The 26,741-nt window shown below is 64.2% G+C and overlaps 1 protein-coding gene across 4 annotated transcripts; it reads right to left on the reverse strand.

Annotated features, from left to right (window-relative positions):
* Positions 1–1,633: 1,633 nt before the first annotated feature.
* On the reverse strand, positions 1,634–26,644 carry SLC12A5 (solute carrier family 12 member 5). 4 transcript variants are annotated; one of them, XM_048962522.1, is made up of 27 exons: positions 26,478–26,644; positions 15,195–15,289; positions 14,814–14,945; positions 14,373–14,519; positions 13,770–13,824; positions 12,796–12,926; positions 12,413–12,654; positions 12,131–12,342; positions 10,649–10,816; positions 9,726–9,824; positions 9,513–9,570; positions 8,818–8,992; positions 8,150–8,268; positions 7,922–8,020; positions 7,734–7,853; positions 7,482–7,586; positions 7,242–7,410; positions 6,286–6,481; positions 6,038–6,207; positions 5,819–5,950; positions 5,571–5,678; positions 5,371–5,493; positions 5,089–5,276; positions 4,855–4,869; positions 4,506–4,639; positions 4,152–4,260; positions 1,634–4,017 (listed from the first exon to the last, which is right to left on the reverse strand). In XM_048962522.1, exons 1-26 carry the CDS (start codon positions 26,584–26,586, stop codon positions 4,169–4,171), a joined length of 3,393 nt encoding a protein of 1,130 aa, XP_048818479.1. In that variant the 5' UTR covers positions 26,587–26,644; the 3' UTR covers positions 1,634–4,017; positions 4,152–4,168. The 4 variants fall into 4 exon arrangements, with proteins under 4 accessions (XP_048818479.1, XP_048818478.1, XP_048818481.1 ...); XM_048962521.1 differs by having other exon boundaries at positions 1,634–4,260; XM_048962524.1 differs by lacking the exon at positions 26,478–26,644 and adding an exon at positions 25,678–25,840 and having other exon boundaries at positions 1,634–4,260.
* Positions 26,645–26,741: the final 97 nt, after the last annotated feature.

The following is a 26,741-nucleotide window of genomic DNA, read 5'->3' on the forward strand; positions in this document are numbered from 1 at the left end:
ATAACATGCCCCAGGCTGATGCCATGCTGTGTCAGTTCACCGTGCTTTGGTTTTAAAGTACTTCTCAGGTGCTTACTGTCATTCAGTGCGCTCAGAACTCTGAGTTAGAGCAGTTTGTTGGCATGCTCACAAGTTTCAACGAGCTTCAGCTGGGACAAAATCCCTGTAGGTGATAGGTATATTTCAGCAGAGCTGTTGATACTGCTTTGGATGAAAAGCACTCGTCTGCTTTTATGCAGGACATCACAAGGGTGAGCAGTCGGCTCCCACCTTGAGCTCTCAGGGTCACATCAGGCTGGCAGCCCTTGCTGGGGCGCCACCGAGCTCTGTGTTAGGGCCAGCGCTCCAGCATCTTCGCGGATGCACCGGCACCGTGCAAACGAAGTGATGCTGAATCGCTGATCGGGAGGAGCTGCTGTTGACCTCAAGGGTGGAGGGTTTGCAGCGAGATATGCCTGGTGAACGCCTGGGAGCAGCAGGAGCGCCGTGCTGCGCCCGCGTGGGGCAGCGCTGAGTCGGCAGGCAGCGGCGAGAGGTGCGTTAGTGAACCGTTAGTGAACCGGGAGGCCGAGGGCACGGTGACGCCCTGCGAGCTAATGAGAGCTTCCCAGGCAAGTAGTGAAGGGTGTAATAAAATCATTTATTGCATTTTGTGCAGACAGGAGTCTAGAAAAATGAATACAGGTAAAGCAGTAAAGCATTAACAGGGAGCATTCAACAGCTGAGGAGCCTCTCCTCCATTAATATCTGCACGGAGAACACAGGGTCTGTACTGAGGCGGCCTAATGCACAATAATACTGAAACGGTCACAGAAATTAAATGCAAACCTAATATTCTTTTTTTTTTTTCTTTTTGTTTGATTTTTTGTTTGTTTGTTTGTTTGCAACCTGTTTTATTTACAAGGTTTTAAACTGAATTGCATTGCTCTGCACACAGATATTTCTAAAACAAAGCATACTCGGTCACTACATGTCTATTGAAGTATTGCACTTGAATAAAAGTCACTTGGATGGACGCAGAACATCTAGCTACGGTGATTAAAGGGTTATCGGATGAATGACCCGGTGATAACATTCATAACAAATATATTGCACATGTAGCACGGAAAGTGGTGTAACCAGCAACTTTCAGACCTGCCGCTCCTTGTGCCTTTCCCATCCTGCAGCCCTGGCAGGGGCCTGACCCCTCCTCGCCTCGCTGCACCCCCCGGCCCTGGCAGCAGGTTGGGGATGTGGGACCCCAAGAGCTGAAGCTGCTGCACGTGGGGCAGCTGGGAGCTCGCGTTCCTGCTGCAGGAGGACGCTGCCTTCACCACAGCGACCAGCGGAAGGATGCTCCTTGGGGAAACTCAACACTCACAGAGGCCAAACGTGCAGGGCTGGGTTTGTAAACTAACATGCAGTGCTGTCTGCTACAACTGGCCCTCTCCAGACCAAAGGTGAGCGCGATCCCGCTGGGAAGCCAGCGCCTGTCCTGCTGCAGCCGGGTGCTGCCTGGCAGGGGTACGGAGGCGGCTGTGCCTGCAGCTGTGCCCTGCTCCTGCTGCAGGGCGAGGATGGCGGGATGCTTTTTTGCCTTTCTGCTCCCTGAAGGAGTCGGGGCTGTGAATGCGGTGCTGGTTGGTGCTGCTGGGAAGCGATGGAGCTGACCTGCCCGCAGAGCAGCGTGCCCTGGCCTGGCTTCATGCCTGTGCAGCAGAGATCTATCCCTGCTGCCTGAGGAAGGCATCTGCCATGCCCTGCTGCTGCTGCTGAGGTCAGGCCCTCTGCTCCATGTAGGAGCGGGCTGAGGCTGCAGGGCAAAGCTGGGCTGAGGGCAGAGGGAGACTGCATGGAGCGAAGCACCTTGCGCAGAGGCAGGGAGCAGCTGGAAGCATTGCAGGCCGAGCAAGCATGGTGCAGTGAGATGAGCGGGCAGGTGGGTGTGCACAGCCCCTCCTTGCCCGAGTGCTTCACATCATCCTGGGAGGCTGCAAACAGCACAGAAGCTGTGTGTGGCGGTGTGTAGGGGCAGAGCTGAACCCTAAGCTAAACCCGGCCTCTCCATCCCCTAACGCTGGGCACACGGGGCTGCTCTTCTGGCTCAAGCTGCTATCTGTCATCTATCCATTCATCACAGCGGTCTGTGACAGCCCCGATGCACCTGTGCAGATTGCTGAGCTGCCATGGCTGAGTGCTGCCTGCGGCCGGGGCTGCTGCTGGAGAGATGGAGGCACTTTGGGAGTGGTGCAGATGTAGGAGCAGGGTACTGACAGGCACAGAGGTGCAGCTGGGGCTTGGGTTTGGTCCGGGAGTGTGTCCAAGGAGTCTTAAAGCCAAAAAAAAAAAGAACCAACAAAAAGAAAGCAAGCCAAGAAAAGCCAAAAAAAGCCCACAAACCACTTGTTTGCTATCTAAGCAGCCTCATATAGCTTTGGCCTGGAACTGGAGGAGTAGAGGAGCTCTGCAGAGGAAGAGGGCAAGGAGCTGTTCTGTGCGAGGGCAGGGGAGCAGCACTGTGCACGGGGCACAGAGCAGCCACAGCACTGCCGGGAGAGGGCAACTCTTAGCGGGCTGCACTTGGAGTGGAAGCTCAAATCTGCTGTGAAATGAGTTCAGAAAAGTTCAGTAATTTCTTTTCCCTGAAAACTTTTAAGAAGCTGAATTGAGAAGAGCACGAGCCCCTGACCTGGCCCTTCCCTGGACCCTGTGCAGGGGCGGCCATCACACCTCCGTCCCCACAGCCCGGTGCTAGCAGAGCCCTGCATCTCTCAGTATAGATATAGATCTCTATATATAGACTTCATCTGGTTCTATTAACATAAATATGATCACTTTAAAAATACACGTACTGTATTATGTACACTATGTACATGGGCCCTCGGCGCCGCTTCCTGCACGGTTCCTGGAACCGTTCACATTTGTTGAGAGCTCCTCAGTTTCTCTGAATGAGAATTGCTGCTGGGGAGAGGGGGGCGGCCCTGCGACCGCTGCCGGGCTCAGGGCTGTTTGGGGGGCAGCTCTGGGGCCATGGTGGGATGGGGGGACCGGAACGGGGCCGGGTGCTGCCCAGAAATAGGACAGAGGGGTCCCTGCTGCTATCCCGCACCACAGGGCCTGGCACAGGCGCTGCAGTGGGGCCGGGGCCCATCGGACACATTGCATATACTGAGAACCACCCAGAGCTGAGCGTTCCGGACCCCGTGGCAGCACCTGTGCCTGGGGCCAGGGATAAAAGCCCCAGTGCACAGCGGGGTATGGGGCTGCCAGGACCGACGGTCAGCCAAAGTGGGGTCCACACAGCCCCCAGTGCTCCCAGCATGGCCGTGGAGCTTCTGTGCCAGGCCCAGAGCCGGCGGTGCCTGGGGTTAGCAGCATCCACAGTCCCACAGCCCCGGGGCAGCTCAGGCTGACACTGCACACCGGTGGGACCTCTGCTCTGCTCCGGGCACCACAGCTCCGGGCAGCAGCTGCAGCACGAGCACAGAGCAATGCCTGGACAGAGGGGGTTGGGGCCAGCGGGAAGGGGACACACAGCTCCACCCAACCCGGCCGGGGCTGCAGTGGCACCGCTGCTCTCCAGCATCCCACCCCACTCGGCTGCCCCCCACCCTCACCCCCTCCAAACCATCACAACTGCCTCTCGGTGAGCGTGGCCCACGGCCTCCAGATGGGCGGTTGGGTCTGTCCGGGCCCAGCACGGTCCTTTCCAGGGTCGTCGGGTGCTGACGGAGGTGGGGAGAGGAGCATCTGGCGAGGAAAGCATGCTGGTGGCCTCTCTCTTCTCCCAGCACCTCTGTGCGGTGCGAGCATCAGGCAGCGGTGCCCAGCCAAGCTCTGTGGGGCGGCAGTGGGGCCTGGGGCCCATTGGGACACAGTGGGCTCCTGCCCGGCCGGGGGCTGCGGGGGCAGCGCTGGGCTCTGATGCTCAGTCCGCAGAACACTGTATATATTTATATATAAACAAAGACAGCAGTGCTGTGACGTTGCAATGAGGAACAGCTGCTCAGGTGCTGGATGCTCCCGGAAGATCTGGTGCTGCAGTTCGAATGGAGAGGTCAGGGGCACGGCTGAAGGCAGGTGAAGGTTCTGTGCACCGGCTGCCATCGGGCTTCTCTCCTCCCTCCAGGAGCTCGGTGCGGGGTGGTGGGGCTCTCGGGGTGCGGACAAACCTTTCTCACGCCGTGTTTCAGGAGTAGATGGTGATGACCTCCCGGCCCCCGCCACGCACCAGCAGCACTCGGTCCAGGCGCTCTGTCAGCACCTCCAGGAACTCCATGTCTGTGCGGCCATCAAGGAGGAACGAGGAGTGGAAACAGGGAGCCTGCAGAACCCACAGCCCCGCACCACGGCTGGAGCGACCATAACGCCATCAGTCTCAGCCAGGCAGACTGTGGGGCAGGAGCTGCAGGGGGTATCCAGGCTGAACACTGGGCAGTGCCCTGCCATGCCTGCAAGGAAGCCCCCAGCCCCACAGACCCTGAGGAGGGACTCTCAGCCCACCCCCAGAGCACTAGGAAGGATACAGTTTTCATCCCCTTTCCGGTTGCGGGGTGGCCCTGGCATGTTGAGCAGGACCAGCTTGGCCTTCTGGGACTTCTTCACAATCACCTCGTTAAGCTTCACAGCCGTGTGCATCCTCCGCACGTTTGACTGGTTCCTGGGGAGACAGCACACGTGGGTGGGGGCTGGGCACAGGGATGCACATGGGACCACAGGGAGCAAAGGGCAGGGCTGGAGCCGGGCTGTGGCACAGCAAACCTCACCGGCATCAATGCCACAAGCAACCACCAATGGGTGCAAGGAACTGCCTTTGCCCATGGGGCCCACGAGTGCCACCCCCCCACCCCCCCGCTCCCAAAGCAATATACTTACAGGTTCTCCCACTCCCTGCCAGGATCACAACGGGGTGGGGAAAAAAGAGAGAGAGAAGAGGTGAGTGCCAGGCGTGCACCCAGTGTGCCCCAGCACCCAACCGCCACTCTGCACAGGGACCCCCCCACCTCCCACCCTCCCCGCTGTCAGGTGGGTGTGCAGGGACCCGGCTGCAGGCCCCTGCTCAGAGCAAGGAGGGACACGGTGACACAGCAGCAGCATGTGGGGCCGTACGGCTTCATGTTGAAGAAGTCCTTGATGCCCTCGGGGCTGACAGGGCTCTTGCTCTTGTTCTTCTCGGCCACGGACTTCTCCTTGGTCCAGGTGAGATGCACCTTCTCAGGGCCCGACTCTGCCTCTTCAGCTGGGGACTGGGAGCTGCTGGAGAAGGTGGTGGCGTTTTTGTCGTGGATGAGCTGGACCTGTGGCAGAGCAGAGGTGTGGTGGGCAGGGGCCATAGCAGCCGGTGACCCTATCCCCGCCGTCCCCAGCAGGACACAACACGCGGTACCTCACCTCTTCCTCGGGCTTCTCCTCGCCGTCGCCCACCTGCTCCTCAGGGACGTTCAGGCGCAGGCGCGTGTTGGCTGGGTTCTTGCGCCGGATGGAGCCGCGGGACTCATCCGTGATGCTCTGGATCTGTGTGGGATGGGGTCAGCGCACAGTGGGGCAGCATGGGGGCATGCAGCAAGGCCGGCTGTGGGGCTGTTCCTCACCTCCCGCTCCCGCTCGTTCTTGGTGAGGTGCATTTGCTTGAGGATCTGCGAGCGCTGCTCCATCACCAGCGTCTTCTCGTAGGTGTAGGCTGAGATGTCGCTCTCTTGCTGTGGGACAGAGGAGCGGGATGAGCTGCGGGGCCCAGCCTGCAGCACAGCCCATCCTGGCCCCGCACATCCCACTGTGCCTCCATGTCTGGATCCCCTGTATGCAGAACTCCCGGGAACAGCCCCAGCCCAGCGCTCACCATCTCCACCACCTCCACCTCCGCCGTGATGCGCAGGTGGTACAGGAATGTCGTCAGGTCCTTCTTCATCTGGATGCTGTTGTCATCCATCTGAGCCACCGTGAAGATACGCATCTTGCACTTGCGCCAGACCTGTGAGGGGGGAAAGGAGGGAGCTGTGGGCACTGTGTGGTGAAGGCTGCCCCAGCCCCAGCTCCTGCCCACCTGGGGGCACAGTACCTTGTGGTGCCGCAGGAGGAAGGGCAGCAGCATGAGCATCCCTCCATCATGCACGATCCACCAGACATCGATGTGGCCCTCCGAGAAGCGCTCCTGGTTGCCCGGGAACATGGCCACGTTCTTGGCCACCAGCAAGGCCAGGTGCCCAGCCGTGGTCTCCCGCACCAGCTCTGGAGGGAAAGGGCCGCATCAGCCAGCACCGCTCACATCAGCACCCTGTGGCAGCCATCCAGCTTGCAAAGCCCTACCGATGAAGTTCCTCCAGGTCTGGTGGTCCTCCTTCTGGCGCCAGCTGCGGGGCCAGCCCACCAGCACCGTGTTGTGCTGCAGCCCGCCCAGCCCACTGGACTGGATGAGGTGTGACATGCCGTCCCGCAGGTTGGAGGAGATCACCACCTGGCAGAAGCCCTTCACCTTCTCCGCTTCCATCAGGCGGCGGATGGACTGGCAGCGGGAGAGAAGGCATCAGGGACCGTGCATGGGATGTGGCCCCGCACAGCACCCGCTGCAGACAGCACCCAACGGGCCGGGGCAGCCAGCAGATGGGTGGGGTGCAGGGAGCAGAGCCTGTGGGGTGTGGATCATGGGGTGCAGGGAGCAGAGCCTGTGGGGTGTGGATCATGGGGTGCAGAGCCCTGCAGCAGGACGGCAGCATGGGATGGGGATGGGGGAGGCCCGGCTGTGAGCAGCACCGGCGCGTGGCTCTGTGCCGTGCCGAGCAGAGGGAGTCCCCGTGCCAGGGCTCTGACAGGCGGCAGAGCAGCAATTAGAGTTATTTACTCAGAGAAATTATAACATGTCTGCATGGGAGAGAAACTGTTTGCTTCTGAGGGCTTACTCTCATTAACGTGCTGCCTGGCTGGCGCGAGGTGCAAGGGGAATCTCGCTCCAGTTGGGAAGGTTCCTGCTCCACCTTCCCCTGCCTGCACTGTGGGGGCTGTGAGGAGTGTGGGGTGCTCAGCAGAGGGGCTGCACAGCCTGGCAGCACTGCGGCCCCTTGCTGGCACTGTGCTGTGCTGTGCAGCACCATCCAGGAGCCAGGCCCGTGCCCTGCTGGTACCTGGCATCGCTGGTGCTCTGGGGAGGAGAGTGGGGGTCCCGCAGGTCCCACTGCCTGCACTGTGCAGTACGCTCCCAGCAGCCCCGCAGCAGGGCTGGATGCACCCTGGGGCACAGCAGCTGGGAGGGCATGGGAAGCTCTCACCTCCTCGGCTCTCTGCGCCTGTGGGTGGTTGTCCAGGAAGGTCCCTTCCAGCACAGAGGCCACAATGGTGAGGCCCTTGCCTGCTTTGAGCTGTGAAGTGAAGGACAGGAGCTGTGGGTGCACCACGTTCTGCTCCTGATCCACACGGACCAGAACCAGCAGCTGGGGCCTGAAAGGAAGGTCCTGCAGTCAGCGCCCGCCGCCCTGATGGCTCCCGCTCCCCCCAACCCACGGCCTCACCTCCAGTTCTTGGTGTGGGGGGGGCCCTCCTCCAGCCGCAGCAGTGCGTAGCGGGCGGCACTCAGCGACAGCCCCCGGATCCCATCACCCCATTCCTTCTCCGCCCTGCGGCACACAGCAGAGCATCACAGGATGTCCACGGCTCCGGCCGCTGGGAGCCCCAGTGACAGAGAGCGGCCGTGGGCCCCCGGCACCTACAGCACCAAGGGGATGTGGGGACCCCCAGCCCTGCAGCCCCCGCCGGGCCCTTACCCGCGGTATTCAATGTACTTGTAGATGAGGCCAGCGATCAGCATGGCGACCAGCGCGTAGTACCAGGAGCAGATGAACATCAGTGCCAGGCACAGGCTCATACCCAGGAAGGAGAGGGTCCTGCGCAAGGCACCACATCAGCACCCCGCAGCCCTGCAGCCCCAGGCCCTGCACCACCCACTGCTCACCAGTGGTAGTAGCGGAATCGGGGCCGCCAGTTGGGCGTCCGCAGCAGCGTCTGCACGGCACAGGCCAGGTTGACAAACATGTAGCACATGAGGAAGAACCTGCAGAGGGGAGCAGCTGAGCATGGTGCTGTGAGTGTGACACGGCACGGCCCCGTGTGGAGCAATGTGAGGCTCCAACCCCCCCAGAGGCACCCGCCCAGCCACCACCACACCAAAGGTGCTGCCTACATGGACAGGATGGGAGCCACCTCGTCCAGGGATGCGATCAGGATCCCAATCTCGCAGATGCAGGCGGTGAGCAGCAGAGCCCAGGTGGGCTCCCCGTTGGCTTTGCCATGGCCAAAGACCTGGGGTGGGGGAGGAGAGGGGCGTTAAGGACGCGGCAGCAGCTCCATGCGCTTCACGCTGCCGATTGGCCCCGTGCCTGGAGTTGGGGGCAAACACAGCCCAGCTGCTGCATTCACAGGCACGGTGCTGGGGAGCAGCCATCAGAGCCCCCCAGCCTGGCCGCTTTGGCACACAGACCCCCGTCTCCCAGGGGTACCCAGGGGCAGGGTCCGGGCGTGGGGTGGGGGCCGCGCGTCCGGGAGCATGGCAGGGCGCAGGCTGCGGTCCTCGTGCGAGCGCTCGGAATGTGGCTGGCAGGGCGGAGGCGCGCGGTTAAAATTAGCCTGCTCTTCCCCGGGGGGAGCTGTCGGTTCGGATTTGGAGAGACGCAGTTGTGAGAACGCGTCTTCGGAGAGCAGATAAAACATTAAGCGGCAGAAGCTGGGGGAGGGGGATCCTGACCTTTCCCGATACTCTCCTCCCACCGACAGGTCGCGGACGAACCCACCGCAGCCCCGGTGCCCGCCCCATGGCTGCCGGGGGCGCTGCGAGGGCTGGGGGCCGCTCACCCTGAGGAAGGGCACGATCCCGTCCCTGGAGATGGCTTGCAGGAGGCGCGGGGCGCCGGTGAGGCTCTGCAACCCGGCCCCGCATGTGGAGAAGAAGGAGCCGATAACGATGACCCACGGGGACGGCCACGCCAGGGTGCCCACCACCAGGTTCCCATTGACGGCTTCACCAAACCTGCAGGGCACGGGTATCACCCACGGCCACGGGCAGCACGCGGCCAGCCCGGCCCTAATCTGTATGGCCTGGGGAGCAGGGGGACGTGGGGCAGGGGCTTCCCACCCCCTCTGACAGGAGTGGGCCAATGAAGGCCGCGTGTGGCTCGGATCCAGTTTCTGTTGGTGCTGGCGACCCAGAAGTGTCACTGCCACACAGCAAGCTGGGCTGCCCTACATACGCGGCGCTGCCTGTTGACAAACAAGAGCTGCGCACAGCCCGAGCCGCAGGGACCAGCAGTGGGGGGAAGGGGCACCCACGAGCCCCCAGAGTCTGTTGTGAGCTCTGCATCTGCCCTGGTGCACAGCCAGGCATCCTCCCTGTGGGCACGCCGTCCCCACCAGACCCAGAACACTACCATGTTACTCCAGTGGTTCCAGCTGCAGCATCCTGCTGCGTTCCCCACAGCTGTCTCTGTTGCCAGCCCTTCCCACAGCCCAGCTTGCCCCACACCTGCCCCACACAGCCCAGTGGCACTCACTTGTCACGCAGAACAACGCCTTCGATGCATGCCCCAAAGAGCACAACGGAGCTGATGTCTGTGGGGCGGTCAAGGACAGCCTGCAAGGTGCAGAGCCCCACACCGCCCTGCCCAGCTCTGGGCTCCCACCAGACCCCAGCAGACCTCTCTCCCTGCCCTGCCAGCCCACCTGCCCATCCTCACCCAATCACCCGACCGAGCCCTGAAGGATACAGACTGCAGAGGTGGTGGCAATGGCCAGGATGGTGCCTGTGGGGATGGACTTCTGTGCATCCCGCAGGTCCCCAGAGCGATTGGAGCCAGCCATGATGCCTGGGGACAGAGGGCCATAATGGGGTGGCAGAGCCACAACCCTGCTGGTAGGACTGATCAAGCTCGGCTGTGCCAGGACCCAGACAGGCACAGGGACCCCCGCCCACCTCACCTCCCATCAGCACTTTCCCACTTGACCTGCAGGCTGAGGCTACTATAGGATTAGGTGCAAAACCCACTGTCTGACTTGTTTAATCAGCCCTTAATGAACTCTAGCAAGGTGGCAGTGGCTGCAGGGTCTGGTCATGGCTGGGACAAGACATGGTCTTTTCTGACCTTCATGCTCTGATCCTCTGGTGCCATGGATCCGGCACAGCCTTGGTGTGCATCCCCGTGAGCTCAGCTGCTGTGTGCACAGCAGGTCCCGCAGCGGGGACACAGCTACCTGTGGCTCAGCCTACATTACTGACACGACACAAATCCATGCACCATCACACCATGCTGTCAGCAAGTGCCAGGCAGGAGGGTACAAGGGGCAGCACATGGGGGGCACAGGGGCGCACCCGCAGGGCCATCAGCCCCAAATCCAGCACCACCAGACCCAGCAGCGAGTGCCGAGATGGGACCAGCCTGCAGGGCTCCGGCTGAGCTCCCGCATCCCACGGGGGTCCCACAGGGCTCCGCAGCGGGACTGGGGCAGGGGAGGCCTCCTCCTCCCCGGGGAGCTATAAATACCGGCGCCGCGGCACGTCAGCACACAGCGAGGCACCGGAGCTGTGTGGGAGGACGGGCTGTGATCCACCTCCGCACAGCGCCGGGCCGGCGGCAGCGCACGTGGGCTCCGTGGGAGAGGCACAGCGGCACGTGTGAGCGGCAGCACCCACCTGTGACAGAGGGGAAGTAGATGCCCACGAGCAGAGTGAAGTAGGAGGTCATGTCACTGAAGACGTAAGGCTGGTCCATGTCCACAGGGGTGTCCGGGGGGCTGACAGAGGGCAGCCCCCTCTTTTCCACAATCACACCCTTGGTCAGGTAGGAGCTCCAGAGGTTCTCTGTGAAGAGGCACGGCTGCTGTGAGGACGTGTCCGGAGCACAGCCTGCACCCACAGCCACCTCCTTGAGCCCTGCACCACAGAGGTGCCTGGCATCATCCCATCCCCACTGTGCCACGCAGCCACAGCGCTGCTGGCATCCAGAGGGTGAGCAGCCCCAGCCCCTGATGGACCTCAGAAACATGCAGGCCTCAGGGGTGGGTGGGCGACCAGAGCAGGTGTGTCCCACTGCTGGCACTGTCCCTGTAAGATACTGGAGCAGCTGACGTGGGATTCCCGGAGCAAATAATTAAGAGGGTAATATAATTAATACTGATCAACACAGGTTTAAGGAAAGTGGATCGTGTCAAAGTAACTTGATAATGTTTTTGATGGGATTATAAGCATGGGGCTGATGTAACAGGCTTAACGTCCCTGTGCGTGCTGCCTTGGTCACAGATTGCAGCGAGAAACTGGAGCAGCAGAAAGCAGCCAGCACTGTTGGGCAGGGGCAGGCAGCATCACCACAGCATCACACTGGGGCTGCCACCCTATGCTGTGCTCCTTGCCCACATCCCCCAGACATCCCCAGGTGACAGCTAGGGTTGGCAGCCCCTGCTGCCACTGCAGCCCATCCTACTGGGAAAGGCATTGCCCGCAGACAGAGCTGCAGCCTGCCCCTGCCCTGCCCCTGCAGCACAGAAAGCCTCCAGCAGCCCCCAAGCATCCAGGACAACCACTGTGTTCCCTTGGTCCCTAGGCCTGGCAGCTGCAGCCCCAAGAGCTGTAGCCCTGAGCACCAACACCCCAAATGTGGCACAGAGCATCGACCTCCAGCACTCAGCCAAGGAATGTGAGCACCTGGGAAATGCACCAGCAGCTCCAGAAAGCAGGTCAGCAGCAGCTTCTCCCCATGCTGCCGAGGTGCTCTGTGCCCTGGCTGCCCTCCCAGCCTGGCTGCAGAGCAGCTCCTGCTCCAGTGCCTGTGCTCCAGCAGTAGCAGCAGCACAGTACCCCCAAGGGGCGATTACTCCTCGCGAAACCTCAGATCAATATCCTGCCTTCCAATGGCTGAGAGGAAACAAAGGGAGGATTTATTCCTCCCCAGCCTTTGAGCATCACTCAGAGCTGTCGGGCTTGCACCAGCTGTGGCTCACATGGCCACAGCACCGACCGAGTCCCGCAGTGCAGCCATTCCTGCCGCCTGGTGCAGCCGAGGGCAGAGTAGCCCCAGGCAGGGCTCACCACGCTCCTCATCAGTGCTATATCAGGACCGGCTTTCTGCTCCATGCAGCTCTCTGCACAACAATGCCTCCATCCCCATCACACACCCACCTTGGATGAGGCCGCTGGCAGCTCCAGGGATGCCCTCAATTTCAGTCACATTGTTCATGGTGAAATACTCATCACAGGTGGCGTTGAGGAAGCGGGAGGTGCAGAAGAGCTCCCAGAGCTTGGAGCCCACTGTTTCGTTGCCCTCCACCACCACCTTGGTGCAGAGGTCAAAGCCGTGCCGTGAGAGGGTCCTGTTGCCCAGCAGGCAGATCCTGGCAGGGGGATACAGACATCAGCAGCAATCCTCAGCCCAGCCCCCATCCCATGGCACGCCGTACTCACGGGAAGCTCGGTGGGTCGAAGGCCGACTTGATGACACCGGCGTAGATGGCGAGGATGGAGAGGATGACGCAGCCCAGGAAGACCAGGGCAAACTTATTGACATATTTGACCCCCACGAACACCACGGTAGCCATGCAGGTCAGCACGCAGGTGCCATAGACACGCATGTTGTTGAGCATCGCAGCCGCCTCCCCGCTGGCATCCTCTGCCTTGAAGATGGCCATGGCAGGGAAGATGTAGGCCTGGAGGAAAGATGTGCAATCACTGCTCCCTGAAGGCAGCTCTCCTGGTCCCCGCCACACATCCGTGCCACCCCAGCAGGCGATGGCAGAGCAGCCAGGCCACGACACAAGCCCTCAGCACCACGTGGGCAAAGCACTCACCAGCAGGATCTCGATGGTGCCCAGGATGTACATGGCACCGGCAAAGGTGGTGCCCAGGTAGAAGCAGAGCCCCACAGCCCCACCAAACTCAGGGCCCAGGGAGCGTGAGATCATGTAGTAGGAGCCGCCCGCTGTTGGAGAGAGCGAAGGTTGGTCCCAGACAGCCCCCAGTAGGCACCCCTGCACCTCCCAGTGCCCCGAATGGGGTCAGGACCCCCAGCACCCTGCTCCAGCCGGCAGCAGCTCAGCCATCCCAAGCCTCACACAGCTGAGCTGGCAGAGCTGTTCCCAGGAGCCGGGCAGCTGGGCATGACGGCCACAGGGACACCTGTCCCCTGCGAAGCCACACAGGCACTGCAGCCCCAGGGACACGGGCCATGCCCTGCTCCTTCCTCCCAGAGGAGCCCTTAGAGACAGGCGGCAGCGATCGATGGCCCCGCGGCCGGCGGCAGGATGATAAATAGCATTAATTACACCCTGCGCCGGCTTGCCAGCACTGTGCTGAGCCCCGGGAGCGGCGGGGAAGGCACCGCTCCGGCTCTGTGGAGCTGAACAGATGCTCAGGGGGCAGCCCCGGGCACCGCAGTGCTCAGCCCCCAGCAGCAGGCTCCCGCACCCCGGCACCCATCCTCCCCCTGCTCCTCGCCCGGCTCTGTTTGGGGAAGCGGATCCTCCACGGCCGCCCCAGTCTGGCAGGAGGAGCTGTGTCTGACGGCTCCCGCTGCCATCTGCACCTCACAGCTCTGGGGATGGGGTGGAGGCTCCAGCTCCGTGCTCACCCCGGGAGAACCCTCTCAGGGCTGGTGGCAGAGGGCCGGGACACGGCTGGCAGTGACAGCTGCCATCCCCTGCAAGGCACGGGGCAGCCCAGGGTCTGGCACAGCACATTTGGGGCACAAAACCTGGCAGGAGCCCACCCCCAAGGAGCCAGCTCCCCATGCCCCAAGTACACACAGGCACAGCTTCAGGTCTACCTGGCACCACGCCGTTGGTGGCAATTGCACTCATGGAAATAGCTGTCAGCATCGTCTGCAGGAGGAAACACAGTGTCAGCATCGGGCAGAGTCTCATCCCAGCTCAGGCATAGGACAGGAGAGGGACCGGAGAGCAGAGGCCATGGGGCAGCACCAGGACTTGTCACAGGGTTGGGACAGGAAGACTGGGACATGGCACTGGGCTGGGACACTGCGATGCTGTCTATGGGGGCTGAGCAGTTCAGAGGGTACACGGGCAATGGGGTCTCTGCCCACCCACATCCCTCCTACCCATGCTGCAGGGCAATGACCCAGCAGGGCAGCCAGCTCCCAGGCACAGGGGTCTCAGGCAGTGGGCACCAACACCACATCCCACCCACACCCAGGTGCAATCTGGGTCACGGTTTGAACACTGCTCCACTCCCAGTTCCTCTGGGAAGCTGGGTGGTTTCTCCTTGCTAAGTGGAGCAGGAGCACCTGAGCTTGCTGAGCAGCAGTGAGTGTTGGCAGAGGGCACAAAGCACAGCATGCAGGGGGGCAGACACTCCTGGCCCAGGAGGAGCCCCCAGGATGAGGCTGAGGGGGGGGGTTGGAGACACTCACACAGGAGCAGCAAAGGAAGACCATGCAGAAAGATTCCATGATGCCAGCGATCCCCACCACCCAGGTGAGGCGCAGGAACAGGATGACCCCAAAGATGTTCTGCAGGCAGGGCAGGTAGACGCCCATGAAGGTGCCCATCCGTGGAGCCTGTGGAGGAAGCAAAGAGCCATCAGAGCTCAGTGTGCATCTCTCATTTGTACACACTGCTGCTGGCCAGAGGGACAGGGGGCGGCTCGGCCATGAGCACCCTGCACACTTTGCAGTCGGGTGAGAGCGGGCAGGGAGACCGTGGTCCTGCTGCTGTACAGCCCTCATGGGGACTGGAGCAGAGAGGGACATCAGGGCAGCAGTGCCTGCAGGTACCTGATGCCCTGAGACAGGGCACAGCTTGGGCTGAAGGGGATGGGAGGAAGAAGCAGTGACTGCCCCGCAACCTCTCACCTGCACTGGCTTCTTCTTGCCCCCATCATTGTTCTCAGCTTCCTCATGCTCCCGGCTGCCCTGCGGCAGGTTGGTGTAGTTGGCCAACCCGCTCAGCAGTGATGAGACCATCGGGCTGGTGTCCATCTCCTCCTGCAGAGAGCAGCACCCGAGAGCTGAGGTCCCACACCAGCCCTGCCCGGCACCTGGAGCACGGCACTGCGCTGCTCACAGCAGAACAACTGCTGTGCTGTGCTGTATTCTGCAGGCTGCATGCCCCTGGCCTGTGACCACTGCTGGTCCTGCAGTGGGAGATCCTGCATGGGCTCTGCAGTGTCCCTGTCCCCATGGCCCCCTCCCCAGGTCCCATACGGCCCTGGCCCAGCCGCCTGCATGCCCTACCTCGAAGAGGGCCATGTTCTTGCCATCGTACTCTTTTCCCTTCTCCAGGTCTGTGCTGTTGATGAAGGGACTGCTCTCCTTGGGATTGCCATCGCCTGCAGGATAGGATGGGGGGGTGAACTGGTGTCGCCCATCCCTTCACAGTCCCCAGAGGAGCCACCCCCCTCTCAGAGCAGCACAGCACTGACCATCTGGGCTCACCAGAGTGCATCTGCAGTGCCAGCACCAGGCAGAGTGACTGATGTGGATCCAGGGGGAACCGGGCAACCCGGCATCCCACAGCACCTCACGGCGCTGATCCCCAGTGCAGCCCCCAGGGGGGTTAAAAGCCAGCACTGAGAGCTGTCCCACAGCACGACCCAAAGCCTGCAGAGCCTGCTGCTCCACCAGGATGGGGCTGCCGTGCTGCATAATGACCTCGTGCAGAAGACGCTCAGAGTCGAGCTTAATAGCAAAGAAAGCAGCAGAGAGCTGCAGAGCAGCAGAAATAAATCAGGCTGGAAATAAAGCGGCAGCTAGCATGGATGCCATTTGAGTGGCGCATTTCTCAGCACCGAGGCAGAGCCACCCAACAGTGAAGGGAGAGGCCGGGCTGGGTGGGCAGCGTGTGGGGCCAGAAATGCCCACAAACCAAACGGAGCAGCTTATGGTGTGGGTGCACCCATGCTGCACAGGAACCAGGGCAGGACAGCAGCAGGGCCAGGCAAGCTCTGTGCACGGAGCATCCCAGAGCCGCTCTGTGCCTACAGGAGTTGTGCTCTCTGCTGGCACTGAACACAGAGCCCAGGAAGGCCCGGAGCTGTGGGGCGGTGCATGGGCTGCCACGAGCCGGGGCGATGCAGCCACCCCCATGGCAGCAGCAGCCCGGGACAAACCCAGCATACTGGGAGCACAGTGTTGCTTTGAAGGCTGTCTGCCTCCCAACAGTTGACTCATTTTTGGGTTCGGTGGTGCAAGTTCTCCTGCATGCGGCCGTGATTCACCACCTGCAGCCCCTCCTGGCTGGCTGGGGGGCAAAACCCCCAACACCACAGTGATGCTGACCCACATGCTCCCACTGCCCCCCCACACACAGCCGGCAGAAGGGCAGGAGATGCGGTCTGCCTGGTGTCACACCACAGAGTGCAGCCCCCACCCACTGCCCAGGCACTGCTATGGGGCTGTCAGTGCGGGGCAGTGCTCCTGCCCAGCTAGTTCTGCCAAAAGCATTGTGCAAAGTGAACGTTACATAAGAACCTTGTGCACAGACGGACACCCTCCCGGCTCCCACCACCTCAAACCACAGCCTGGGCCCCGGGGAGCATGGAAATGCTATAAAAAAATGCAAACAGGGACACCTCTGCCGGCCATGGGACCCCAACCTCAGAATGGGCCCGTGGTGGTTGGGGGCTGGGGTTTTCCATGCTCTCCTCTCCAGGGTGCACACAGCCCCACTGCACGGGGACACATGGGGGACATGCAGAGGGACACAAGGGGACACGCGGGGGGCACCAGGGTGAGAGTGGGCAGCCCAGAGGGCCCTCGGGACCCCCACAGTGTGAGCAGAGCCGCGGGGCCTCGCCTCACCGCCTGGTACCCGGTCGACGACATCACCACGCTGGTTTCTATGGCAACAGCGAGCCACGGCTGCCTCTGCTCCCGCTCTTATGTAACAGCACAGCCGGACAGGCGCCGGACCCCACGGCACCGCACGGCACTGCATGGCACCACACGGCACCCCGGCACCACACCCCAGCCCGCCAGCATCCTGCAGGCACACAGCCAGGCCCTGTGACCCCACATCACCACAGCCCCATGGGGCCAACACTGCCCGGCTCGTGGTGGTGGAGCACAGCTGCACCACGGGGCACCCGCACTGCCCCACTGCCCCGACCTGCCAGCACCATCTCTGCACCCCAAGACCTCGCTGGTTGCCCCTCCCACCCTTCAGCCCCATCCCAGTGCAATGACAGCACCAGAGCAGAGCCCTGAGCCCAGGCTCTGGGGTTCAAGCTCCTGCTGCCCCACACAGCCCAGTGCCCCCATTGTGGGCAGTCCACAGCTGTCCCCCACAGCATCACGGGGGCCCCACGCTGGCTGCATTCTGGCTGCCAGGAGCCCCTCAACCAGCACTACAAACACAGAGAGAGGCCCAGAGTGGCTAAGGGAGGTGGGGAGCACAGGGATGCTCAGCTTTGCTGTCCCCAGGGCACAGCCCAGGCCCCCCTCCCTTTCTCTGCAGTCTGGAAGGGGTTAAGTGCCACAGCTGCGGGGTCCCAGGTGACAGCTATGCTCCCCGCTCCTGCCGGAGACCATTTTGCCGCAGAGGGGCTGGTGCAGCCTCTTCCAGGCAGCTGTCAGAGGATTTGTGGTCTGTGCAGAGCCAGGCAGGGGCACAGCAGCCCGTCCTGGGCAGAGCCGCCCCGTACCCAGCACCAACCACCGCAGCCCGACCCTGCCCGAGGCACGGAGCGTGGCACCTCCTGGACACTGCGGGCTGCCAGGTGACCCTGAAGCCCATGGGCCCAACACAGCCCCCATCACCCCAGCACTGCCCAGGGCCACGCAACAGCGGAGCAGAGCCGAGCCGTGCCAGGCTTCGATCCCGGCGCCGAGCCGCCCCCCTCCCCAGGGATCACTCAACATGAATCGGCCTTTTAATTTGCTGCGGCGGCTGGAAGGGCTCGCGGCTGGGTTGCTGGCAGGGAACCACGGCCCCGGCGTGGCGACCACGTAATGCTGCTCACGGCAGGGCTTACCGCCTGCCCTGCGTGTTGGGGACATCCCAGCACCCAGCCCACGCCCTGCTGGAGACCCGGAGCTGTGGGACCGTCCCTGCACGCCCGCAGCCATCCCACGGGGCAGCACCAGGCAGGGCTGCGGCACCCACCATGATGTGATCTTCTCACGGCTTCTTATTCAGCCCTCAGTTGTGTCGGGAAGCATCATGTCCCTTATCCCAAATCCTCCCTAATCGTTTTACACAGCACAGGGACTGAGCACTAACGAGGGGTGGGAGGGGGGGCAGGCAGCCAAACCTTGAGGGCTAATTTAGCAGAGCTGCTGTCAGGGCTGCAGCCAGCCTGTCCCCCTGTGGCACCCTGCCAGCACATCCAGCTCTGGGGTGGGGGCTGCAGCCCCTGGATAGGAGGAAGCAGCAGGCAAGAGGGGGATGCCGAAGGGGCAGTCCCAGCCCCATGCCACCACTTGCCCCTGGGTTTGTGCTACTGCAGTAAGCGGCACCACAGGGCCCAGATGGATGCTGCCCCCAGCCCAGCTCCAGCTGGCTTCTCCTCCTGCACTGCCCCTCTGCAGGGTTGGCACTGCACTTCCCCTACCCCTGCTTTGGCACCAGACAGTGTCACTGGGACCTATGCCTGCAGGAGGCACTTCCAGCCCTGCACTGTCACAGCCCCCAGCCCCAGGAGCAGGGGGTGATGCCTGCCTGCTTTGCGCATGCTGCCCGGGCCATGGGGCTGTGCTGGAGCTCCTCCCCAGGAGCACAGGGCACCTTGACTTTTGCCAGAGAGTTCGCTGGCACTGGCTGGCAGCAGCCTGCTCCAGCTCCCTGGGACTCTGCCCAGGGCTGTCTGCAAGGAGCAGCCCCCAGGTCACGCCAGCACTTCTGTTCATCCCTGTGGGCCGGCAAGCACATGGGCAAGCACGTGTCCTGCAGCTGATGGCCCCAGCTGCTGCCATGTCGCAGGAGCTCCTGCCCGGGGGCGGCCACAGCGCTGTTCTGTCCCCCTCTGGCCATCCAGGGCACTCGGCCATGCATGCACTGGTCCTGGCACTGACCCGCAGCCCTGGGGTGCTGCAAGGTCCCGCAGTGCCAGGATCGCTGCAGCACAGGAGGGATGCAGTGCCCACCCCCCCCCCCTACCCTGGTGACACTGCCCCTGCAGCCGGCCAGCGCGCCGAGCGGCCGTTTGGGGTGGATTCTTTCACTGCCTGACCCAAATTAGACCAACTGCTACTTCAGACCTATCCTCTTCCTTCCTAAACCCAGGATTATCCTCTCTTTGATCAGCCGGCCCTGCAGGCTCAGGATTTCCAGCACAGGCGTTTTGGCTGGCTGCATTTAAACAGCTTCCCAGATTCTCCCGTAGCCTGAGCCCTGCCATGGGAATGGCCACACAACGATGCTATAGCCAAGCTCCCCATCCCGATTCTCCTCTCCTCGGACATCCGGGGGCCTCCAGCCCAGAGCACAGGCACCTGCAGCAGGGCTGCATCTGACATCCCCATGCCCAAAGCAGAGTGATGCACACAGTCAGCCCTATGTCACGCTGCAGCTCTGCTTGCTGCCCTGCTCCTGTCCCCTCCCCAGGGCTGCTCCTGGCCCTGCTCTCACTGGGCTGTCAGCGCTGGATGCCATCCAGCCCTTGTCACCAATGTGCTCTCTCAGGCTGCCCAGAACAGGCACCTGCAGAGGGGCTGCTGTCTGGCCTTGGGACACAAATGGCAAAAGTGGAGGACCAGGGCTTCTGCAGCACCTTGTCTGCTTGTCTCAGCAGTCACCACGGCACCTAAAAGAACCGGAGGTGTCCCTGCTGGCAAGCATCAGCTCTGCCACCCTGAGATGGGACATCACCATCCCTAGACAGACCTGGGCAGGGAATGCTGCGGGGCCCCTGGCAAGGCGCAGGAGAAGCACAGCCCCCGCAGCAAGCGCCAGAGTCCTCCACCCCCACCATCCCTATTACAGGTGCGGGGGGTGAGGGCCCTGCAGTGCCTCTCCCCTGCACCCTCCTCTGCTCTCCAGCCCCACAGAGCCACACACCTCCTCCAGCCCCGCATCCGCAGCCCCACAAGAACCACCTAGCTTGGCTCAGCTCCAGGGACAGTTTGCGTGGCCCATCTGTAGCAGCACCACGTCCAACCTCACAGCCAGACCCCAGAAATGCACCCTGTGAGCAGGAAGGCAGACACACCTGCCTCCATGCAGCCCAGCATTGCTACAATGGAGACGCAATGAACAACATAGCCCCTGCTGCTGCATAGGGCAAAGGGTCAGAGGCAGGGAAGGGTTTGGCCAATGGGGCAGTGCAGCTCCACCTGGCTAGGCAAGGTGACCCCAAAAACTCCTGCCAGCCCTGATCTTGAGTGCAGCCGTGGATAAACAAGCAGATAAACAAGGGTCAGGCTGTGGAGCACATACCAAAAGCACTGTGTGTGGCAATGCCCGGAGCCCCGCTGCAGGCAGCCGGGAGCTCACACTGCAACTGTCAGCTCAGCTGCCCCCCTCGAGGCCCTCTTGTCCAGGGCTTTCGACAGACCCCTTGAGAGGACCCGGAGGTAGTGGGGGCGGTCAGAGCGATACTGCAGGGCCCCGCGCGCACACGCCTGCATTCTCCTGGCCCGTTCCCGTGCCTACCAGCAACACCCGTGAAGGAGGATGCTGCATTCGCCCTGCTGCCGGGAAGCCGGGGACTGCACCCGTGCAGCTCGGCTTTGCCGGGTATCGGGGAACACGGGCGGCCAGGGTTCCGCTTAGACAGCGAACGCTGCGGCCCGGGGGCCCTAGCGCCTCCCGGGGGCTGCAGCCCCGGCCCCTCTCCGCGGCGGCCCCGGAGGCTGCAGTGCGCACGGCTTCAGCACCGCGGACAGCGGCAGCGCCGGGCCAGGGCTGCGGGGAGCGCGGGGGGCGGGGGGTGAAAATGAGGAGCGGGACCGAAAGCGGCAGCCGGGGGTGCGGGAAGCGAGGAGGGCCGGGGGCGGCTGGGGAGGGTCGGGGGGAGGCAGGTGAGGGTGCGGGGCGGCAGCGGGTGGTGAACGCCGGGGGCGGCAGCCGGGATTGTGCCGTCGCAGAGGTCTCTGCGGCGGCACGGCCCGAGCGGGTTGGGGCAGCGCCGCCGAGGGCCGTCCGGGAAGGGACCGAGACCGGAGCGCAGCCCCGGCCCCGCGGGGGGGAGACTCCGCGGGGAGCCCGGTCCGGCCCGGCCGCTTCCCGGGACTGCGGCAGCTGCGGGCGCGGGGCCGGGCGGGCGGGCGGCGGGGGCGGCTCGGCGCGGGGGCGCCACCGCGGGAAGCCGCAGCCGCCACCGGCAGCGGGAGCGGGACCGCCCGCACCGCCCGCACAGCCGCAGCCCCGCGGGGCCCGGCGCGGGCAGCGCCCGGACCCGCACCGCGGCGTCGCGTGGCCGCCCAGCAGCAGTCGCCGTCGCGGCCGGAGCCCACCTCCCCGAGCCTCTGCGGCCCCGCGCAGCTCCCGGCTCTGCCCGCGTCCCCTCGGCTGCGGCCCCGCAGCCCCCGGCCCCCGCTCCCCGACGCCCTCGGGCTGCCCCTTACCTTGGCTCGCCCCCCCGTCGCCGTCCTCGCAGTCCGTCAGGTTATTCAGCATGGCCGCTGCCCGCCGCCTCGCTCGGGGCTGCTCTGGTCGCGCCTAGGGCGGCTGCCAGGGATTTGCTTCTTCCCAGGGGCCAGTGCCTCGCACTGCAACAAGCCGCCTTCCCTCCGCGCCTTTCTCTGCCTCTCTGGCTGGATGTAGGAGGAGGCTGCAGTGCAGAGATGCCTCAATGCACAGACTCACACGCTCACTCACTCCCAGCAGCAGCGGCGGAGCCCAGCCTGACTACTCACTTCATCATGTATTCAGGAGGCATTATCCCCTGTCGGGTTTTTGGGGAGGGGAGCGGTGGCAGGCATAGGCGAGGGAGGGGGAAGGAGCTGTAGCAGAGCCGTCCGCCGCCTCCCCGCGCTCAGCCAGGGCTGGGGGAGGAATTAGGGCACTCGAGTGGCTGCAGGTGCCCCCCCCCAACTGGCGCAGCACCGCGTTCCTTCCGCAGCTCGGGCACTGACCGGGGACCCGACACTCCCCTGCCAGGAGTGAGACAGAGCCCCGCACCAGCAGGACCAACACCTGCCCAGGGGACACGGCGAGGGGTCGGGGCAGCCCTGGCCACAGCAGCCCCCAGACCAGTGGGAAGCGGGGGGCTCAGCAAGGACTCAGTTCAGGCAGCCCCCCCCAAAGCCAGAACACCAACCTAGGGTTGTGACTTCCAGCCCAACACCACCACCAGCCTGCAGCTGTCCTGCTATGCCTGCAGCGGTGCCACCATCTGGGTGAACCCTGGCAAGCTGGGCACAGCTGGGCCACCAGGAGTGAGGCGAGCACTGGCCAAAGCTGCAGCAAGCAACGCAGAGTGGGGAAAGCTGCCCCTCAGGGGCATAGGCTGGGAGTGAGCACACCTGATGAGACTGCAAGGGCCCCAGGGGTACCCCCTCCTCCAGGAACATCCCCACATGGAGCTCCCTCCCTTGGGCACGCAGCACTGCGGACATGGAGCCAAGGGCTGCCCTGAAGGGCTGTGGCTTTGCTGACCCAGGGTCAGCATGGGATCCGGGTGGGCGACGGTTCTCAGCACAGTTTGGGCAGGGCTTTGACAGGGATGCTGCGCTGACCCCAGAGGTCATCCCACAGCCCCTTCTCTTCTCACTTGCTCAGTGAGGGAGGATCCTAGAACCAGAGCTGGCTGCAGCTCCCGGCATCTCCTCAGGAGCGAGTTGAGATCATGACAGCCCGCTGGCGTTAGTTACTTCTTGACGGCTGTAATTAATTGTTTACTTTCTCCTGGTATGGAGCCAGCTGCTCTGCAGCGCGGATGCTCCCAGCCCTCACCTTGCAGGGGTTGGCTCCGCTGCCCTTCCCCAGCCCTGCCCCGCTGTGGGGCCAGGACCCCAGGGAGGTGGGGCTCAGCATAGCCACAGCCATCAGTGCCCAGCACAGTGGGGCACATTGCAGCACTGCAAAGCCCCAGGGAGCCCCGCAGCATGGGGGCACCCCTGGAGAGCATGGGCAGGGCGCAGCCTCAGCACCCACAGCAGTGGTGCTTCATTCACCAAGTGGGAGCTGAGCAGGGCTGCCCTGAGCCCAGCGAGGGAGCAGCTCAAGGATGGAGCGGGCAGAGCTCCAGCATGTTTGCGTGGCCAGGGGGTGTGCAGGGCCATCCCACCACAGCAAGAGCCAAGCACTGAGGTGGCAGCTTTGCGCAGGAGGCCGCAGAACGTGGGCTCGACGCAAGAGGGATTTTCCTGCTAAAGCAGATGGGGGAGGGGGGGGCGAGCACGTGAAAGACCACTAATCCCCTAATCCCTGGATTATGGCTCCATTTCAGGGGCTGGGATTTGCCAGCAATGCGGGGGTTGAAGCATCGACCGCGCTCACTCCTCTCGTGCACGGGGTGCCTCTGGCATGGAGCAAGGCACAGGGCACACGGAGCGTGCTGGGAGCCCACTCCTGGGGAGCTGTGGCAGAGGGGTCTGATGTGGGCAGCGTATGGGGCTGGGACACGTGGCCCCCTGCATGCTGCACTCCACTGAGCCGTGGCCTTGGAGCAGCTGTCGGCGCCCAGAAGCAGGGGCTGCAGCACGAAGCACGGGCAGGGAAGAAGGGACGGAGGGCGGCAGGTGGCTGTCCGCAGGCACAGGACCTTCCATCAGCCACAAGTGGCCCCCGCACCCGAGCGCACGCAGGCGCCTGGCATTGGGCCAGGCATGGCATCAGTGTCCCACTTACAGCATGCTGCTGGGGAGCGGCAGGGGGAAGAATGTGCTGCCACACGGCCGCACGGCCCCGCAGGCAGCCTGAAGCTGGCACGGCACAGCCACCTCACAAACCCCCCCCCCCCCCCCGTGTGCCCTCAGCCACCCTGCACCGAGCCTGAGCTGTGTGAGACCCCGGTGTCAGAGCACAACAACAGTCACAGCCAGGACCTGCGGCACAGCCCCACACCACTGACAGCCCCAGCTCTGTGACTGGGTGGGAGCGGGAAGAGACAGCCAGGTGACTGCCAGGGCCACCAACCCATGGGCACAGTTCAGCCCCACAACCTCGATGCGTGCTGGGGAGATGGGAGCCACGGCAAATCCTGGCAATGCCTGGGCCAGGCAGCCCCCCACACATAGCATAATCCCTTGGCTGTTTTAATAACACCTCCCCCAGACCCCAGGCTCTGTGTCTTTGCTCTCCCTGCGGCTCTGTGCTGGGGCAGTGAGAAGGGGCTCCGCACAGAACTGCTCCTCACACATAGCAATGTCTTCCCCAAACCCGGTGCCTCAAGGAGGGGAAGATGGGAAACTGTGTAGGCTGCTCTGTGGGACTGGGGGTCCCTGCCTAGCTGCACCCAAGCACCCCCCAGGTCTGCAGATGGCTGGTCCGTGGCTGGGTGTCCCCACAGTCAGGATGCCACAAGGGCTGTGGGTGCCCCAGCACAGCACAGCCACCCCACAACCCCTGCCCACAGCGGGGTTGGGAGAATGGCTACAACCATCCCCAAAGCATCATGGAACAGCGAAAAGAGATGACATCGGGTCCAGTTTCCATGGCAACGAGAGAGGCTCCTTAACCAGTTGGTTGCCATAGCGACTTCCATGGAGCCCGGCTGCCTGAGGACACTGGGGGGCTCACCCCAGGGATGCCCCTTCACTCCCCAAGTCAGATGCCCCCCACACCGCCACCTGCCCCCACTTGGCCCCGTGCTGCCACCCCATAGCCCGCAGGGTGGGGGGTCGACCGTAGAGCCAGCACAACGATGAGGAGGACCCTAGGGAGCCCCCCCCCAGGACTGCACCCTCCTGGGGAGGCCGACCCTATAGCAACAGCTCAACGCCACGGCCCCGGCAGCTGCAGGACCCCGCAAAGCACCGCATCGCGCTGCGCTGCAGGGGGCGGCCCGCCGTGGGCCGCGGCCGCTCCAGGACCCCGGGATCGCCCCCGGCCCTCCGCATCCCGGAGTTGCCACGGCAACGGGGCCCGGGGATGGAGCCGGCCCCCGACCGCGCTCGGGGCTATTTCGGGAACGGCCGCAGGGCGGGGCCGGGAGGGGCGGCGTCACGTCCATCACCCCCCTCCCATCGCGGCCCCTCCCCGCCTCTCCGGAGCCAGCAGCGGCCTCTGGCGGCGAGCGAGCGCTGCGCTGAGCGACCCCTCCCGCACCCCACGGCCCCCCGAGACCCCACCGCCGCGCGCAGCCCCACTCGACGACGCACGGCCCCGCCGACGCCCCGCAGCCCCACACGCGCTGCCGACTCCTCCACGTGGAGCACCGCGCCCGGCCCCGCTTCCCGTCGGGGCTCACTGGCAAAAGCGGGGGGCAGAGGGAGTTTCCCCAAACGGCCCCCAGCCCGTGGGCTCCCGTAGCCCCGCGCAGCATTTCCTGCAGCCGGCTGGGACCCCACATGAGACTCATACTGAGATTCCCAGGCCCCACCATCCCGCTCCAAGTTGTCAGGAAGGCCGGCGGTGCTGGGGGGCTGCTCAGACCGCCCCAACCTGGTGTGGAGAAGCAGCACGGCCGGGTGCAGCCCCCACAGCTCCCGCAGGCCCCGGCACTCCTGGCCCTGCCCGGGTTGGGGGCTGCAGGGCCGGTCCCAGGCGGTTGCTGGCGGCGCTGGGCTGCGCTGTCCTCTGCGAGGGCACAAGGTCACGGCCCTGCTGGGACTCAGCGGAGGCCTCTGGGGGTCCCCAGCCCCACGCTTCCTCCACATCCCTGCACGCTCTCACCTCTGCCCGCCCTGCACCCGGTCCTCAGCCACCCGCCCACCGGCTCCCAGTTCAGCGCCCGTTGCTGCGTTCTTTCTCAGGGCCCGTCCGCCCAGGAGCTGCGGGATAGATGGCGGCTCTTGACCAGCAGCTGTGGGATGAGGCTGGAGCACAGCGCAGGGCACAGCCTGGCTTGGGCATCCCACTGCCCGCCCGCCCCCACCCACATTCGCCCTTTGCCAAGGCCGCAAGGTCACAGCCCCGCGCTGCCCTCGGTTGGGTTTCTGGGATCGATACGGTTCCGGTGACAGCTGCGGTGACGGCGCAGTCTCAGTGGGGTCCCCTGGGCACCACGAGGCGACGGTTGGCTGCAGCACCAGCGCCCACCCCACGGCCCGGCACTGTGGAGCTCACAGCATCCCCTCGCCCCATCGCCACGAGCCTCCCCTGGGTGAGGGGCAGGCAGCCCATGTCCCCCCGCCCATTATGTCTCCCCGCCGCACACCCCCGGTCCAACCCGCACGCCCCGATGCTGCCTGGTGCGTCATCCCCAATGGTCCCACTGTCCCCTGGATGGAGATGGGCACGAAGCGCACCCCTGGGGGAGGCCTTGCCCACGTTCCGATCTCTGCGCTCCACACCCCTCTCCCCCAGCCCTCCAGTCCCACTCTGAGCCTCCCGGGGACCCCGAGCCCGGAGCCGCTGAATCGGGGTGCCCCGACGACCCCGCCCCGCGCACCCCTTTGTGCCGGCCCTGCCCCGCGATCCCTCCCCGCCGACCCTCCCCACCGGCCGTGCCCCGCAGCCGCCGCCGCGCTCACCTCTACCATCGCGGCCGTGCGGACGGCTCTCCCCCTCCCCGCGGGACGCGCCCCGAGCCGCCGCCGGGCCCTCGCGGGGCAGCGCGGTGACGGTGAAGCGCCGGCTCATGGCCCCGCCGCCACAAGTGGCTCCGGGCTCCGGCTTGCGGGTGCGCGGCCGCCGCCGGGCGCTGACCGGGGTCCTAGTGCCCGCAGCACCGCCCGCCGCGCCGCCCCGCTCGGCGAGGCGCTGCCCGGCGCGGCCCGACGGGACGGACTGGGGGC

The sequence above is a fragment of the Lagopus muta genome, chromosome 16 (genome assembly GCF_023343835.1).
Source record: "Lagopus muta isolate bLagMut1 chromosome 16, bLagMut1 primary, whole genome shotgun sequence".
Taxonomy (NCBI): domain Eukaryota; kingdom Metazoa; phylum Chordata; class Aves; order Galliformes; family Phasianidae; genus Lagopus; species Lagopus muta.